General features: G+C 39.4%; 2 protein-coding genes across 14 annotated transcripts in view; one reads left to right on the top strand and one right to left on the bottom strand.

Annotated features, from left to right (window-relative positions):
* The window catches only part of Abi1 (abl interactor 1), a 92,569-nt gene extending 89,315 nt beyond the window's left edge, over nucleotides 1-3,254 (top strand). For 7 of the 10 annotated variants that reach the window (XM_029474072.1, XM_021156203.1, XM_021156199.1 and 4 more), the window contains one exon: nucleotides 1,286-3,246. In XM_029474072.1, coding sequence (XP_029329932.1) covers nucleotides 1,286-1,461 — 176 coding nt within the window. In that variant the 3' untranslated portion in view covers nucleotides 1,462-3,246. Of the gene's footprint in view, nucleotides 1-1,285 lie in introns of all 10 variants that reach the window. The other 3 variants (XM_021156202.2, XM_029474071.1, XM_021156198.1) reach the window with 2 other exon arrangements.
* Pdss1 (decaprenyl diphosphate synthase subunit 1) overlaps nucleotides 3,061-18,919 on the bottom strand; it is a 48,281-nt gene continuing 32,422 nt past the window's right edge. For 3 of the 4 annotated variants that reach the window (XM_021156204.2, XM_029474074.1, XM_029474075.1), the window contains 4 exons: nucleotides 13,945-14,025; nucleotides 13,708-13,821; nucleotides 7,698-7,778; nucleotides 3,061-3,504 (listed from right to left, as the gene is read on the bottom strand). In XM_021156204.2, coding sequence (XP_021011863.1) covers nucleotides 3,364-3,504; nucleotides 7,698-7,778; nucleotides 13,708-13,821; nucleotides 13,945-14,025 — 417 coding nt within the window. In that variant the 3' untranslated portion in view covers nucleotides 3,061-3,363. The remainder of the gene's footprint in view (nucleotides 3,505-7,697; nucleotides 7,779-13,707; nucleotides 13,822-13,944; nucleotides 14,026-18,919) is intronic. The other variant, XM_029474073.1, reaches the window with a different exon arrangement.

Raw genomic sequence — 18,919 nt, 5'->3', positions numbered from 1 at the left:
CTGGGATTAAAGGCGTGAGCCACCACTGCCCCGCTCAGCTTGCTTTCTTATAGGGCCCAGGGATGGCACCACCCACAATGGTCCCTCTCCCCTTGATCACTAATTGAGAAAATGCCCCACAACTGGATCTCATGGAGGCACTTCCTCCCCGAAGCTCCTTTCTCTGTGATAACTCCAGCCTGTGTCTAGTTGACACACAGAACCAGCCAGGACAACATCTAAGTTGTTTTCCCTGTTTACAAAATGGAAAGACAGAATATGTTAACCAGAAAGGAAGAATATCTTCAACTTTGTCACACTTTCTGGGGGTTTCCTTTACTTTTGCCAACTTTTAAAACAAAACTTTTAAAATGAGTAGAATTTTTTTTTCTATTTTAAAATCTGAGTTTATCCCTATCAATTAACATGGGATTTTGAATATATAGATTTATTACCCAGTAAATGTGTGATATGGTCAAATTAAGACAGCTTGAATTGTTATTTAGTTTACTGAATGGCTTTGTTCATAATACATCTGTATCATGGCAGTTTGCTTAGATACTCCACGTATATTTGTCTGGATGAATAGAAATACTGACTCAATGCCTGGTTCTGTGGGAGTGCAAGCCAGTAGTGCTCTGGTCTGAGACCAGTCTGAGCTAAATAGTGAGATCAGAAAACGAAAAATAAATCTAAAACCACCTAAATTCAGAGATTTAAAAATTATTATTACTTCATTTGTTTAATGTGGAAGGACATTTGCCACTGTGTGTGTGAAGATTAGAGACAGCTGTTGGCTGCCTCTTCTACCATGTAGGACTCTAGGGCTCAAATTCAGGCCTTCATGCTTGGCACTTGTTTCCAAGCTGAGTTATCTCACTCACCCTCAGATGTTTTTTAAAGAGATTTTAGTAGAAACCCAGTGTCTTCTTTCATGTGGTCATATTGTCAATGTGGTCATTATGTCAGGTAAGTGATTTAGGGACTTGATTGACCATTTACTTATACTGAAAGAAAAATTAAGTCCATCTGGGCGGAGGCGGCAGCTGTGCCTTTAATCCTAGCACTTGGGAGGCAGAGGCAGGTGGATCTCTGTGAGTTTGAGGCCAGCCTGGTCTCCAGGACAGCCAAGGCTTTTACACAGAGAAACTCTGTCTAGTAAGACCAAAAAATAAAGAAGTGAATAAATAAATAAATTCCCACTAAAAATACTTAGTTTTTCTAAACTATAGATTTAATTGGCATTACATTTTAAAAGTAAATGTTCAAGATAGTATTCTCATATCATACTTTGTTTCCTCCACAGTTGTTGCAATATATGATTATACAAAAGACAAGGATGATGAGCTGTCCTTTAAAGAGGGTGCAATCATCTATGTTATAAAGAAGAATGATGATGGCTGGTTTGAAGGAGTTTGCAATCGAGTGACTGGACTCTTCCCTGGGAACTATGTTGAATCAATCATGCACTATACTGATTAGTTTTTCTTCTTTTCATGTAGGTTATTACTCCGTCATACTGTGGGACTATATGGTTAACAGAATTGTTTTAATGTTTAAAATGTGCCCATGTTTTCAAGGACATGTTTTATTGGTATATTTGGATGTCTACCTGTAAGCATAAATTTTGGAGGCAGTTCAAACATTGCTGAACAGCAGTTTATATGCCTATAATTGATTATGCATATGTACTCACACCTTGCTAAGTTTATGACCAGCCTAAAAATTCTGGGGATGTGGGTTATTACGTTTAACAAATCATGGTTCAGAATGCACCATTACATGTTTCAGTGCAGCATGGTCACTAACATTGTGTCAGACTAATAGGAAAAAACAGAAAACGCCAATGCTGGTGCTGGTCATACTTTTGGTTTCAATTCTCATTTTTAAAAAAATACTGTGTTTAAAGCATGCATAAATTTTTATGTATTGAAATATACTTAACAATTCAAGATGCTTCCAATTTGTGTAACGATTATCTGGAGTACTCATACTGGGTCTCTTAAGCTCTCCATGTGAAATGAAAGACTCTCTGTAATGTTGTAATTTGTATCTAAGTTTTTTAATGAGTGAAATTTGCATTATAAATTTTTCCATTCATAAATACATAAGTGAACCAAAGGATTTTGTCCTCTCCTTTACTGGTTTGCTTTAATTATGTATGCTAGTGCATAGGCATGCACACCCTCCCACCCCCTTAAAAAAGATTTATTGCAGAATTATGGTTCTATTTTCTCAGTGCATCAGCTTTGAAAATATTTTTAGCTTAATCTTAATGTGTCCAAACAGCCAATGCAACAGAATTTTGCAGATTTTGGAGCTAGACTGTGTCAGAGTAAGCACATGATATTCTAGGGGCAACATCTGAAGGAGTGCCACTCTTGTCCTTTGGATTTTAATGAAACTGAATTTACATTGACTCAGTGAAAGGAAAATCCTTTACATATTGTAAAGATGGATGCAGTTCATTTGTGGATAGGCATATTTACATCCATTCCCTAGCACTAGAAACATACAATTTTACAATAATTTTGAAAGAAACTAGGCCATGTATTAATCTGTAAACAGGTAATAAGCAGGTTTGTATTGTAACTTCGATGCAACACATGCACTTTGTGTGTCTCCTTGATTTAAGGAAGGGTGTGAGGGATACTTCTCTTGTATATAAGACTGTACTGCTTAGGATATTAAAGTAGATCACACAAGTGTGGGTTTCTATGTATTGAGGGTTGCAGATTTATGACAGCATAGTGATGAGAGCAGTGCAAAATATTTCTGAAAATTAAAGACCATTGTTCCTACCAAATCAATGATTCCATATATATTTTACCTTTGTTATTTTTGAAGTACTATGTCATTAGCAATCAGATAGCTTTTTATTATGCTTTTCCTTTTTGAAGCAGAATGTTTTCTTCATTTGTAAATAACCTGTTGTCTAAATTTTATCTAGTCTTTTATAATAAACTATGCTCCTATACGAAAAATTTGGATATTGTTAAAGTATAACTAATGTGGATTTAAATAGTACAGACTTCAAAATTCTCTTACCTTTAATCCTATGGTGAAACAAAGACGGACCACTTGAATTTTAACGGTGATTATTTATTTGTGTAATGGCTTTCCATGTGGGCATTAACAGTGTAAACAATACCACATATAACCATCAGGATACCTCGATTAGAATTTATAGCACTATAATGACACTGGTTTAATTACATTTAAAAAGTTTTCCGAAAAACTTTGCCAATAAAAATTGCCCATCAATAAGGTTGAAATTATTTCTTAAAATGATTTTTGGTTTTCTGCACATGAAGCAAATAGTGTTTCACAAAATCATTAGGCACAGTCTGGTAAAATAGCTGCCAGAAAGAAGAGGAAGAACTGTCATTTATCTCTGGTGAGCACACTTTCTGAAAGCTGAATGAGGGCGTCCCTTTCTGTAGATGGTCTAAGCTTCCTGATCTCTCTCACTGCTTTGTGGCAGTACTGCTGGGCGAGGTAGGTTGTTTGCTGCACGCCATCACTCTACAGGAAACAACAAAACAGACAGATCACTGCACTGATCAGCTCCTGAATTGCTGCTACAATAGAAGGACACAGTTTGAGGTCAGATGAGCTGGACAGATAATAATCAGACTATGTCTTGAAGTGGCTGCTGCTTTCATCTACAACTTTTCTCACATGGAAACATTCTAGTTCTATCAGCACACGAAGAAATCAACTCTGTCGTGCACCCAGCTATTCTCTCTTTGCTTGTTTGTTTTCACTGAAGAAGTTCTGTCTATATAAAATCCTGTTTTAAAATGAAAATCTAAAAGGCTTACGATGAAAATGCCAGGTTTTTGTTTGTTTGTTTTGTTTTGTTTTGTTTTGTTTCGAGACAGGGTTTCTCTGTATAGCCATGGCTGTCCTGGAACTAACTCTGTTGTAGACCAGGCTGGCCTCGAACTCAGAAATCCGCCTGCCTCTGCCTCCCAAGTGCTGGGATCAATGGCGTTCGCAACCACTGCCCGGCAGAAATGCCAGTTTTTACTGTTGCCTTTCCTATTGGAAATCACAGAGCCCATTTGCAGCATTTCCTAGTCTAATCGTGGTCTCACCATGTTCGGTTCTTGTGCAGGTTCCCTTTGCCAGCACGGTTAACTTGTGGTTTCCTTTGTATGAGGACACCATTGCTTCTGCCCACTCTGCCATCATGCTAAAGATGCTTACATTCTGTAACTATGTTTCTAATGCTGGTTCTTTCTAGAAGCTGAGCAGTAATAAAACATTTTTATTCTTCTGATAGAATACTAAAACCTTTCTCCATGGTTCTCAATCAGATTACAACATTCTTAGTATACAGTTGAAAATACTTTCCTTAAAACATTAGTAAGAGTTTAGTTTTCTGTGCCATCTTGCATAGAAGCATGTTTTTTTCCTCCTTAATGTTTCAGCACATCCTGCTTAAGTGCTTGTGCAAATAACCTACCACAAAGGGTATGTGAAAACCCAGCACTCCTTTATTTCCTTTTTGAGACAGGATCTCACTCTGTAACCCTGGCTGGCCTAGAGCCTACTGTATAGATCAGACTGGCCTTAAACTCAACAGAGATCCAACTGCCTTTGCCTTCCAAGTGCAAGGATTAAAGGCTTTCATGATCACAACCAATTAGAAACCAGCCTTTTCTTCTCCAAGTGTGATTTCACTTGCCTGAAGACTCACTTTCAGGTTTAAAGTGTTCACTTGGATGTCTATTTGGAAGGCCTTATTCTACTGTCTTCTGGCATTCAGTATTTTCCCCCCACAGGGCCAGTTTTGGCATGTTTGCCTTTTGTAGTGAGCACTTTGTACATTCTCTTCCTGAAATAGTTACATTATGGCTTATACATGCATACATACAGTCAACACTGTATTCTTACTGATACCTCCCACTGTTATTCCCAACCCCCACTTGTCCTCTTAAGGGTATCTATCTCTCTCTGCTTTCATGTAAATATATTTCATCAACCCTTCCTCCTTCACTTAAGATCTCCTTGTATAACCGGCACATGTACAAATTTAAATCTAGAGTCTGTTTATGAGAAACGATTTTCTTTTTTGAGACTGGATAATTTTGCCTATCATAATGATCTCCATTCTCCAGTAAAATACTATAATATAAATGTATATGTGGGTATGTACTTGTTGAGTATAGGTGTCATGTAGACTAGATGATGTCTGAGTTCCTGGAACTCAGGAGGCTCACACAGGCAGTTGATGCTGTGAACTAAACATGGGTCCTCTTAAAGAACAGTAAGCCATCTCTGCAGCTTATTTGACATTTCTTTATGGCTTGATAAAATTCCACTGTGCATATGTATCATATTTTCTTTATTTACCAGCTCAGTCTATTTCTGAACTAGGGTGAACAGTTCAGCAGTAAGCATGGACTGCAGATTTCTCTGGCCATACGTTGTCTTAAGGGTCTATCGGACAGAAGTCCACAGCTGGGTCATGTGGCTTGTGCACTGACTTTCATAGTGGCTACATGACTTTACATTCCCATTAGCGGTAAATAAGGGTTCCTTTTACTCTGCACCCTCACCAGCATTCAGCATTACTTGCCTTCTTGATAAGAGCCACTCTGATGGTGGTTAAAATGGAATCTCAGTTTTAATGTCATTTTCCTAATTGCTAAGAATGTTGAACATGTTTCAAATACTTATTGGCCATTTGTATTTCTCTAGTAAATGATTAAATTAGCATTTAACTTTGTAGTTCTTTATATATTTGGGGTGTTAGATATACAATCTACAGCTGGCAGGTTTTTTTTTCTTGTGCATGCTGTCTGTTGATCATGCAGCAGCTTTTACAATATAGTCCCATTTGTCAGTTCTCAGAACTTCCTGTTCTGTTTGAGTTGAATAATGGGCTAGAGATGAATAGGAAATAGGCGTGGTGCTGGAGCCCTTGCTACCATGTGCAAAACTGGTACAAGGGAGCTTTAAAAAGGTCTTGTTTTAAGAATTCAGTATCTTTGTAGATTTTCCTGTTTATTTTTCAGTTTATATTCACATTTTCTTCTGCTCAGCAAGTTTTAACCAACTCTTTAGTAATCTTCAATTGTCCACACATACTTAATGAATTGGATTTAGAAGCCCCACTGAATGTATAAGGATCTAGAATTTAGACCCCTTTGACAAATTTACTTGTGATTTCTATGTGCATGTTTGTGTCACACAGACAAAAAGGGTGGTTTTTTTAAAGGAACAGTGTAGTAGTTGTGAGAACTACAATTAATTTCGCTCTTCATTCTCACCAATCATTTGAGTCTTGATTCGCTTTCTAAAACTATGTTGGACATAACCTGAGCATGTACATCTTTGACCATTCTCTGTGTATCTACGCAATCATAACTAGGTATTATAAACAATATAAAGTATAAAGCAGTATTCTAAATATCTAAACATCCATTCATCGTTGAGATCCAACGAGGGGTTCTGCAACCCTCAGGGGTACCAAAGGACTGTTTCTAAGGCTAGAGATGAATATTGGATTTGAGTTTTTACAGCACTGCCAAGCACTCACTAAACTACTGGAAACATCATTTGGGATTCTTTCTTGTATTGGACACAAAATAGAGATCTTAGACTGGACATGCTTACTAAATCTTGTTTTCTTACTCTATTCCATTTAACCCGTGACCTCCAGATAATTGAATTTGGAAACTGATCACTTTACAAAAAGCCAATCGATTTCTGTTTGTGTTTAGTTTGTGGGGGTGGGCGTGTACAGAGCAGGGCACATGCGGATGTAAGAGGAAAACTTGCAGGAGTTGACTTTCTCCTTCCACTGTGTGAGTCTCTGAACTCAGACTCAGGTCAGAAGGCCTTGCAGCAAGTTCCTTTACCCACCGGCTCTGGAAAGAATCCTTTAAAGCAAACAAAGCCTTGAGCATCTCGGAGAAATACATACAGCAACACATTTAAAACATGTGTCTAGGTCCTGAACAGAGTAAACTATGACTTGTTCACTATGTTCAAGTTGTTTTTAATAACTCACTTGCTTTTAGCAGGAAGGGTATTTATGGTAGGCTCTTGTAACTGTCTAGCTATAGGAAGTGAGCTTTGGATAGGGATGGGGCCGATCCTAAGCACAGTACAGTGATGATATTCATGGACATGGGACAGCTCATTTCAATCTAACAGATTTAACGTGGTCTGGCCTGCATAGGAAGGCTACTGAATAACTTCAAAGAGAAATTATATTAATTCAGGGTTTTTTTTTGGGGGGGGGGCTGGTGGCTTCTGAGAAGGCTCAGCAAGTAAAGGAGCTTGCTGCCAAGCTTGAATGAGTCTCCAGGACCCACATGGTGTAAGAAGAGAGCTAACTCCTGCAAATTTACCACAAAGGCACCACAGTTAAATATAAAAGTAAATAGTATTTTAAATGAGTTGCCCTCGTTACTGTCAAATCAGGTAAGGGTTGACCAACTTGGCTCTATATAAAATTTTGTTACTGTACCAGCTGTTGCCTTTTCTATTTTTTAAAAATGGTCTTTCTTAGGGACAGGCCAAGGACCTAACCCTGAGTGAGTAAAGGCCTGCTTGTCACGCCTGATAAACTGAGTTGATCCCTGGAATATACACAGTAGGAAGGAACCTACACTTACTAGATGTCCTCTGACCTTCACCAATTGCTGGGCATATGCATGTGCACAAACAAGATTTAAAATCATACTTTAAAATAGTCTTACCTGTAATACATACTGTCGTGCTCTGTCCACATCTCCTGGCAAACTAAACCGTCTCATTATCATAGCATTCATTTCTGGGAACTAACCATAAAGAAGGAAAATATTTTTATTGTTCCTGGAGCAATGAAGCATGTTAATACTTGTTTGTAAATACAGAAAATAAGAAAAACAAAAGGTGGGGGCTGGAGAGATGGCTCAATAGTTAAGAACACTTGGCACTCTTGCAAAGAATTTGTATTGGGTTCTTAGAATCCAGGCAGATCAGTCTTCTGTAATTTCCCCTCTGACCTCCAAGTGCACAACATATATGCAGTACACAACAGACAAGCCGCCACATACACATTAACCAAAACAGAACTAATTGTCCTATTAGCAGTCCAATACTGAGTAAGTCTCAGGAGAACAAAGTACTGTACTCTTGAGCTTCTTGGGTTCTAATTCAGTAGGCTATAGTTTGAGAATGCCTTTTTAATGAATTGCCAAGTGATGTTGGTACTGGTGTTCTAGGAAAAGGTTAGGAATTAGACACTCTTGAGTGCACACTGAAATCATTGCATGTATATGGGGCATGGGGGGGGGATTAAGTGCCTTGATCCCACTCCCCACAAATCTGATTATACTGGTGTTATGATCATCAAATGTTTTAATGCACACCTCCTTTGGATTGGAGGAGATAGATCAGCCAGATCAGTGTACCAAGTTATAAAAAGATCAGAGGTACAGCTCAGAATTAGAGCATTTGTCCAGCATGTTTAGAGTTTTGTTCCATTCCTAACACAAGAAACAAAAATTCATGGGCTTGAAGACTTCATAGGGGAGGAAAATCCTTCTGCTTTTCTAGGTTCAATGGCTGGTCCTAGAACTAATTCATTGTAGCACAAGAGCGAGGAAATAAAAAGGTCAGATAGCAAAAAGACAAAAAACAAAACAAAACAGAACAAAACAGGCTGGAGAAATGGTCTGGTTGAATGTGCATGGTCTGATGACTGGAGTTTGATCTCAAAATTTAGGAAGAGAGAACTGACTCCTCAGATGCCTGTCTCCCCAACGTGTGTGTGTACATGTAAACACAATATAAACTCCTCAGGAATGATGAAAATGTCCTTTATCCTCTTCATTTTTTAGTGGTTATTTAGGAGGACGGCATCCAGACAGAAACCCCGTATCCAGGTTCTGCCAGCAACCATCCCAGCTGAGTAATTTCCTCATCTAAGCCTTCTTTTCTGTTTCAACTTTCCAATTTCTAGCAGTCTGTAATTCTATGGAGTAAGAGGTAGGATGCTTTCTGTCTGTTTCCCTGGCACTATGCCTGAAGGATGAAATAAGTTCTCCAGTAGTAGTGACTATGGAATCTGCAGTAGAAAAAACAAGGCAAACACAGAAGAGAAACCCTAACCAAACAAGGAGCAGTGTTCTAGAAAAGTACATGTTTGAGAACAAAGTTGTAGAGACAGTTAACATCCATACAGAGTTCTTAAGTACTAGTTTGCATCAAGAAAATAAAATCAAGAAATCAATCAGATAATTTTGGTGCTTTTATTTTTTAAATCCCCCCCCCCCCCACACACACACACTTGTTTATTTCTAGGCTATATCTTAAAGCAGATGTGATGGTGTCTTGGGCATCTCATAAAAAATCCCCTGTGTATGTATCACATATCGAGCATTTGTTTCCTCAGCATGAGTTATGTGTGATAAAATATGCCAACTGTGTAGTTTCTCTGATGCTTTTAATGTAAAAACATCAAGAAAGCAACATTTAAACTAAGTTGCAGTGAGCACTACATTCCTCCTTTGAAGTAACACTATGTAAAATTCAATATGCAAATATCAAACTTCTAAACTTCCCTACCCCTGTGTATGTGAGGAAGAAGTGAGAAACAAGTTGGTTCTCATCCCAGATTCAGTGAGAAGACTTTTTTTTTTTTTTTTTGCTTACTCATGCTTTTTACAAGTAGGAAAAATAGCCTGTGAGGAAATCAGATTCTAACTGGGAAATGTGTTCACAAAACTACAAGGGTGACCAGTGCACTAGGATGGGTCAGTCTCCAGACCTGAGTAATTCTAAGGCACCAAATGTCACAATGACATGAGCCTGGGCAGCTGCTGCAGAGGCTGGTGATGACAGTGGGAAAAAGCAGACGAAAGGAAAACTTTTAAAAAGAGCTTTTAAACTATTATAATCTCACCAAAAAAGGAAAACACTTTTATTTTATTTCTGAGTATTTCACAAACATTTTCATATGTCATTGAAAGATTTAATATGAAGGTTTTTAAAAATTACATAAAAAATAGAAAGTCAAACAATTTTTCCACATTGTTTTCCAAAATGAAGTATATCAGTACGTCTTAACGACTTTCCCACATTTACATATTTAAATATCAGCTTTAGGTAAGGGAACCAGCAAGTCTAAGCAAGGGGAAAGAGGACAGCTATTTCTAATTCTTTACCTTCTGGGGCATTACACACAGCAAGAGTAACCGTCAAGACATTATAACCACACTGCAGGGACACTCAAACTTTTGTGTAAGTTTATATTTTGAGAAAAATCATAAAGCCTGAGACAATACAACAGATTCAGGTAAATGTTACTGAGTTAATGTCCAAGGAATTTTAAAGAAAAAGGGCGGAGACTTGCTTGTTTAGGATAAACATATTTCCCACTTCTTATCCAGTCGCTTCTGTGTACAGTTTCATTACAGACTGCTGCTTCTGGCTAGGGTTTGCACTTGTGAATAAGGTCTTTGCAATGTTGTGGGTTGTATTCTTTTTTCCCTTTTTTATTTTTTATTTTTTTGGCACAATCTCATGGGGCCCAGGACGATGACCTATGTAGCTGGCAATAACTTTGAATTCCTAGCTTTTACCTCTCAAGTGCTAGTGATGGAGTTCAGGGACTTGTGCATACTAGGCAATCACTCTATAACAGAGCTCAAGTGACAATATACACTCCTATACAAGAACATACTAACTTTATTACCACTGAGACCTCTTCAGAAATCATGAAGCGTGTGTGTGTGTGTGTGTGAGAGAGAGAGAGAGAGAGAGAGAGAGATGCATATGCTCACTTTGAGTCAAACCCAGGGTGATATACATGTTAGGCAGATCTTTACTGCTGAGTGACAACCTTCTGACACACCTCAAGTCCCTGAACATGGCCACAAAGGAATCGTTCCCAAAGATATCAAAAATAGAAGAATCAGTCAAACAGTTCTTAGTCCAACAAATTATAATGTCAAGATCATTTACCATGCAGCATTAAAAAGGAAAAGGCAAGCCAGGGTTTGGAGGGCATGTCTGTTATCTTTGTACTTGAGAGACTGACACTGGGAGACTGTTTGTGGAAGGCCTAGGATCTCAGAGCAAGATCTTCAGTGTTATACAGAGGGATTAGTTCAATGACAAATCTGTGGACAAAACATCCCCCTAGGAAAGGTTTACAAACACCTCCCAAGTACTCTATAAATGATATGTTAGCCACTAACAATAGTGGATACACTGTGTGTTAGGGTATACCAGTTACCTGGTTTCTGGGTAGACCTACTGGGTACTGTTATCTACACTGTTAGTTGAAGGAACAATTCAAGCATAGTAAAATGAATGCTGGTCTTAGAAGACTTGGGAAAGATGTTCAATTGCCCAAAAGAAGGCTCTGTGTCATCTACCAGATGTTCCATTTTGGCCAGACATGAGCATCAGTTTCATTCAAAGAACAAACAGTTATCTACCACAAAGTAGACTTGTAAATCAGGGAAAATGTAAGAAAGAATCCTTTATAAACTAAAATCAATACTGTTTTATTAAAGCTAGATACTGTATAATCCTGCATTATTTTTGAACTTGATTCACCCAAAGTTATTTTAAGCCCATGAACTCTTTTTTTAGCAGAATAATGCATAAAAAGCTCCTAAGCTCAGGGTTTTGAGACCAATTTATAAATACAACCTTGACTAAGTATAAATATCTATTTTATTAACTTTTGGCACAGTGAGTGCTGCCCAGAGGCACTACTGTTCAATTTCATCATGTGTCTCATTTCTGAGGCTGCGTTTATGCCTGCAGCTCCTTTTCCCATTGACTTATAGGCAGAAAGGGGAAGGTGCTGCCTGCTCAGAGTAACTGGGTGCCTCATGCCTCTGGGATTTCCCAGTAAAACACGCATAAAACCATAGTTTGGGTAACCTTCAGATAAACAAATAAAACATCTTAGCAGTTTCCCATCTTATGATGGCAGGCTAATCATAAGAGCTGGGCATTCAGTTTCTTTTCTTACTTTGTCCCATTATATCTGAATGCAAAATTAGCTATTCTCTGTGTACAGAAAAGTAAATTGGTTTCTTTATAAATAATGTAATAAAACAAGAAAAAAAGCACCAGTCTATCCCATTTGTTTCATGGAGCTCATGACAAGTATTTCTAATTGTTGAGACTCTCCTTTATCCATGTATACTCACCTGTGACAGAGATGATGAAGGTCTGTGACTGTACAACAAATGCTGGCCAATGATTAATTTTTCTATCATCAGATATACTTTTATACACACATGGCTCAGGAATACTCTGTGTGTGTGTGTATAGGTGGCTATGGCATAACAGAAAATGTTCCTTTATGTTGCTTTAATGTGATTTTCTTAATTTTTTAAAACTTAACATTATATTAATAATTTTCCTGAATATTGGGGTAGTTAGTTAATAAGTCTCATGGGAAAAGAGACCTACCATTCACAGAATGCATGTATTTGTTTGTTTATGATTTGAGACATTTTTGTTTGTTTTGTTTTATTTTGTTCTTAATGTAGTTCAGACTGTCCTCAATCTCATGTCCCTCCTATACCTGGGTGTTGGTTGGCAGGCCTGTGTTACTACATCTGAGCTCTACATCTTTCTCTTCTTACCCCGACCTCAAATGTCTGAGATGATAGAGCCTGGTAACAAGGACAAAAGTTTCTACTAAGTGCCCTATCATCTTTGGTCATCATCTCTATTCTTTTAATCTGTCCATGGTACTCAGCACAGCCGTCCAGGCTTCAGCCTCCCTGAGGCTGAATTATCTGTAGTCGTTCTGCTAGGTCAAAGGATAAAAGATCATCTCTCACCTTTCTTGAATCAGAAATGAATCAAAAGGAATGTCATTGGTTTTAATATCAAAATAGAACTAAGTCCTAGAGAAGTTGTGACTTACATTTTAAATAAAAAATGCAGGCAAAATTTATGGAAAAACTGATAATTTAAAAATTTTAGACCCAAAAGGTAGTTGGTGATGACTGTCTTATTACACTGCCAACTAACCAGTTAAATGCCACTCAGATGACTATTTGTTTTAAAGATACCCATACACAGCTAATGGTCCACTTATTCCAAGCAGCATCTGGCCCAGCTAAAAGCATATGGCCTGGGTCTAGATGCTGCTGTGAACTGGTTGGCTTGACAGTCACTGCAGCATCTTTGATGCTTGTGAAACATCTCATCTGTTACAGAGGATGTGAAAGCAGCTTTACTTGGCAGTCTCTCAGTGTTGGAAAGGAAGGAACTATGCAGTTCTGGTGCATTCAATTGACTTCTCCACACTTGGAAGCAATGGCTAAGGCATCAAGGCTTCCCTCGAGATGTCAACAGTTCCATTAAACTAGAACTAATGACTTCCTCAGACTTAGACACCCTTGGAACTTCCTGTACCTTTAAGAGGCTTTGAGGCATACCCAATCATAAAAGTAGTAACTGTCAATATTGCAACACCCAAAATACATGAAATTTACTCAGCACTTTCTGATTTACAAGATAATGAGTAGTATATCAACTAGCACTCATAACAACTGAGGAGATTATAATTGGTGTTTCACAGATAAGGTTTATAGAAGTGAAATTACAGCCCTAACATCTCAGTTACTAAACCAAGATCAAATCTGTGGTCCCTTATCTAAATGCCTCCAGCTGTTTTTTCTCTCACACTTTACCAGATGTGCCTGAGATATTGGTCCTCAGCAATGTTTTAAAGAGAGTAAGACCTACCTGCTGGCAAGCAAACAAGACAGGGCCAGTGGCTATGCCTAGCTTCAGGTCTGCTGATGTTGGCTTGCCCATCTGGTCAGAACATGAGGTGAAATCCAATACATCATCTATGAGCTGGCAAAAGGAAAGATGAGTACACCCACTGAGCTGCCACTGTCTCCACTGCTTAGCACACTACACTGAGGAAAATGCAGGCTGTGCCTGTATGTCACCATTCCCACAAACAAGTATACCAACCTGAAAAGCTATTCCAACATTTTTCCCATACTGATAGGCAATCTCATGCACCACTGGGTCAGGGCAACCCAGGACAGAGACCTGAAAGAAAAAAAAGATTCTGGTAAGCTGTGTCATCTAGGTCCCCACTCACACATTCCCTAAGAGCCTTGAGCCTATGCTATAGACAATCGGGATGCTGGCACTAAAAGGAAACCCAGCACATTAAAAAGTGCTGTTTTCTTGGCACACATCTTTAGTCAGGAGGCAGAGCTGTGAGTTTGAGGTCATCTACAGAATTTCAGGATAGTCAAGGCTACAGAGACTCAACCTCAAAAGAAAACAAAATTAAACAAACAAACAACAAAACAAAGGGATGTTTCCTTTCTGTGTAGTTCAGAGACTAAAGTCCAGGATCTTTTGCAAGCTAGGCAAGCACTCTACCGTCCAGCTACAAATGTAGCCCATTTTCTTAAATTTATTGTAATATTTGTGAGTATGCAGGAGTGTGGGTGCCATCCTGGCATTACTTTTCTTCATCTTTACATGGACTCCAGGGATTGGTTTCAGGTTGGCAGCTTACAGGAAGTACCTACACCTTGCAGTCCCATTTTCTTAAATTTTAGAGAATCTAGCCTTCTTCCTCCTGTTCTTTCAAACAAGATAAACAGTCTTTTGGGCAAAGAGCCACAAGACTAAATTCTAATAATAATGTAAGCAAACCTTTCTGGTATGCAAAACAGATCGCATTGTGTAAACCACTGCCTTCTAGCACTCGGTGCGATTGCTGGCTTACTGACCTCTGAGGAGAACCCTCATTTCAGGGGTGTACTCTCACCCAATATACAACTTACCACGCTCCTCCTCATCTGTGGCTCAGTTTTGTTGATCACCCCCCACCCCCATTCAGTTGTTTCTTGCTATGCCTGTTAACAGCCTCAAGCCTCAGTCTGGTTTTCATTATGAGAAGGATCTTCCACCCCTTTCTCATCAGAAGTAACAATTGTATTAGGACTGTTTGTTTGCACTCCCACCCTTCCAAAAGGAGACAAGGAAGACTTACAAAACCTTGTAAAGCTCAGAACCTCAAACACAAGCGGGTTAGTGCTGAGCATGCTGATCCACATTAATCCACCAAAGCTACTTCCTGCTGTACTGTTAGCATGCTAAGCAGGCCCAGCCACATTTTCAGAAATCAAAGACAGGGAAAGAACAAGAGGGGAGCTGGAGAGACATTCTGTTCAATTGGAAAGCAAAGTCTCTGCTGATGTTCAGTAAGGAAGCCAGATGAAATAGGTCACTGGTGATAAATAAGCATCTGCCTACTTCTTTTGGAGACTGCATTCCTCCTGGACAGCAGCATGGCAAGGTGGGACAAGCTCTCCAGAAGCCTGTGGGGTTGGCAATATGACTAGAACTATCAGTGACCCTGAGCTGCCGCCTGATCCTTCTGTGTTTCAGTTTCCTTACCTGTAAAATGTAGGAACTAAACTCTTACCTCATAAAAAAGCAGAAACTTCCCATTAAGGAGTCTCCTTTGGTGCTGTGGATATAGCTCAGTAGTAAACCATTTACTTAACATATTTGTTTGGACTCAGGTACAACAGACAGAATAAAAAGGAAGGAAACAAGGAAGAAATGAGGAAAAAGGAAACTGATCCTCCTGTTTAGCTGGATATGGACATCCATACCTATAATCCAGTCATTCAAGAGGTGAGGCAGGAAGACTGCAGAGTTGAGGCTGGAGGCTAAACAGTTGAGTCAGAAACAACAGCATCCCCCTTCTCTTTGTTCACTACGTTCAGGAACAGGATGAAGGCAGGATCTGCTAGCCATATTGTTGCTCACTATTATTTTTGTTATTGTTTTCCTTTGGTGGTGCCGAGGATCAAACCCATGGCTTTGTGCATGATGATTAGTACTCTAGCACTCAGCCCCATTCAACCCTGGGAATGCTTTCAGATGAGCAGGGCTAAGCTGCACACACCAAAAGGTCACAAAGCCACTTGAGTAAGTGGTAAAGCTCTTCACTGCTTTCAAAAGCAAAGACCTGTGATCCACAGCAGCCCAGGAAGGGCTATTCTTTGCAAGTACTTTGTGAGGCTACATGAAGGTCAATGTAGAAAAGAAGTCAAGATACCTGCCCGAAAAAGGCAAGTTTCAGGCAGCTGGATATATTGAATGGAGAACAAAATGACCCCCACCCCCACCCTCTGTAAGCAGAAATAATTGATAATAAAGCAATCTCCAGTCGTGAGATTAATGCTATCTTTTCAACATAAAGCCAGGCATGGGATCTTGGCGTGATCTCGGCAGAGGGTCCAAGGTCCCCAGAGAACTCTCGACGATGCAGACACTCTAGCACACCCAGGATCTTGAGATCACTGGTGAGCGGAACGCAACATCTGTTCCCAAAAACCCAGAGGGTCTTGTGCTAGCAGGAACAAGGACAAAGAACACCTGCCCGACCAGTGGCTGGGGTTCGTTCTGGTCAGCGCCACCCTCACACAATCTTGGGTGCGATCTCCGAGGAAGAGTCCCAAGGTTCCCAGAGGACTCTCCACACTGCAAGGCACCCTAGCACACCCAGGAATCTGAGATCACTGGTGAGTAGAACGCAACATCTGTTCCAAAAAACCCAGAGGGTCTTGTGCTAGCAGCAACAGGGACAGAGGACAAAGGCAGGTCCTAGCACACCCAGAATCTTGGGATCACTGAGACCAGTCTACCCAGGAGAGCACATGGGCGGCAGAAGCAACAGAACTTCTTGGATAGGGTCCATTCGGGCCTTCATCCTCAGCCAGGAGACAGAGCTGAGACCCAGACTCCAGGGAACCTTCCCTGCCAGAGGAGAGTCGGACTCCAGGGAGGGCTCTGACCCCAGGACTCAGGAGGTGGATCTGAGCTCTAGACTTCTGTGCACCTTCCCTGCAAGAGGAGAGCTTGCCTGCAGAGAGTGCTCTGACCACTGGGACTCAGGTGAGAGTTGGACTCCCAGGAGTACTGACAGAGGCTAAAGAATCACAGGAGGAACAAGCTCCAGCCAGAGACAGCTAGAACATCAAACACCAGAGATTACCAGATGGCAAAAGGCAAATGAAAGAATCTTACTAACAGAAGCCAAGACCACTGGGCATCATCAGAACCCAGTTTTCCCACCACATCGAGTCCTGGATACTGCAACACACCCGAAAAGCAAGATTCGGATTTAAAATCGTATCTCATGATGGTGGTAGAGAATTTTAAGAAGGGCATTAATAACTCACTTAAAGAAATACAGGAGAACACTGCTAAACAGGTAGAAGACCTTAAAGAGGAAACACAAAAATCCCTTAAAGAATTATAGGAAAACACAAACAAACAGGTGAAGAAATTGAACAAANCCANCCAAGATCTAAAAATGGAAGTAGAAACAAAGAAGAAAAGGTGAAGGGAGACAACTCTGGAAATAGAAACCCTAGAAAAGAAATCAGGAACCATATATGTGAACATCATCAACAGAATACAAGAGATGGAAGAGAGAAACTGAGGTGCAGAAGATTCCATAGAGAATGTGGACACAACAATCAAAGAAAATACAAAACGCAAAAAGATCCTAACCCAAAACATCCATGAAATCCAGGAAACAATGAGAAGACCAAACCTACGGATAATAAGTATAGATGAGAATGAAGATTTTCAACTTAAAGGGCCAGTAAATATCTTCAACAAATGAACATACAAGAAGCCTACAGAACTCCAAATAGACTAGACCAGAAAAGAAGTTTCTCCTGACACATAATAATCCGAACAACAAACGCATTAAATAAAGATAGAATATTAAAAGCAGTAAGGGAAAAAGGTCAAGTAACATATAAAGGCAGACCTATTAAAATTACACAAGACTTCTCAGTAGAGACTATGAAAGGCAGAAGATCCTGGACAGATGTTATACAGATCCTAAGAGAACACAAGTGCAAGCCCAGTTTACTATAACCAGCAAAACTCTTAATTACCATAGATGGAGAAACTAAAGTATTCCATGACAAAAGCAAATTCACACGATATCTTTCCACGAATCCAGCCAATCAAAGGATAATAAAGGGAAAACACAAACACAAGGACGGAAACTACACCCTAGAAAAAGCAAGAAAGTAATCCTTCAACAAACCTAAAAGAAGACAGCCGCAAGAACAGAATGCCAACTCTAACAACAAAAATAACAGGCAGCAACAATTACTTTTCCTTAGTATCTCTTAATATCAATGGACTCAATTCCCAAATAAAAAGACATAGACTAACAGATTGGCTACATAAACAGGACCCAACATTTTGCTGCTTACAGGAAACCCACCTCGGGAAAAGACAGACACTACCTCAGGGTAAAAGGCTGGGAAACAATTTTCCAAGCAAATGGTCCGAAGAAACAAGCTGGAGTAGGTATTCTAATATTGAATAAAATTGACGTCCAACACAAAGTTATCAAAAAAGACATAGAGGAGCACTTCATACTCATCAAAGGTAAAATCTTCCAAAATGAACTCTCAATTCTGAATATCTATGTTCCAAATGCAAGGGCAGCCACATTAATTAAAGAAACTATAGTAAAGCTCAAAGCACATATTGCACCCCACACAGTAATAGTAGTGGGAAACTGCAACACCCCACTCTCATCAATGGACAGATCCTGGAAACAGAAACTAAACAGAGACACACTGAAACTAACAGAAGTTATGAAAGAAATAGAATTAACAGATGTCTACGGAACATTTTATCCTAAAACAAAAGGATATACCTTCTTCTTAGGACCTCATGGCACCTTCTCCAAAATCAACCACATAATTGGTCACAAAACAGGCCTCAACAGATACAAAAATATTGAAATTATCTCATGCATCCTATCAGATCACCACAGACTAAGGCTGATCTTCAATTACAACATAAATAATAGAAAGCCAACATTCATGTGGAAGCTGAATGACTCTACTCAATGATACCTTGGTCAAAGAAGAAATAA

This window comes from Mus caroli, chromosome 2 (genome assembly GCF_900094665.2).
Source record: "Mus caroli chromosome 2, CAROLI_EIJ_v1.1, whole genome shotgun sequence".
Taxonomy (NCBI): Eukaryota; Metazoa; Chordata; class Mammalia; order Rodentia; family Muridae; genus Mus; species Mus caroli.
Note: the sequence above shows the minus strand (reverse complement) of the source record. Positions and strands in the feature narration are given on the sequence as shown.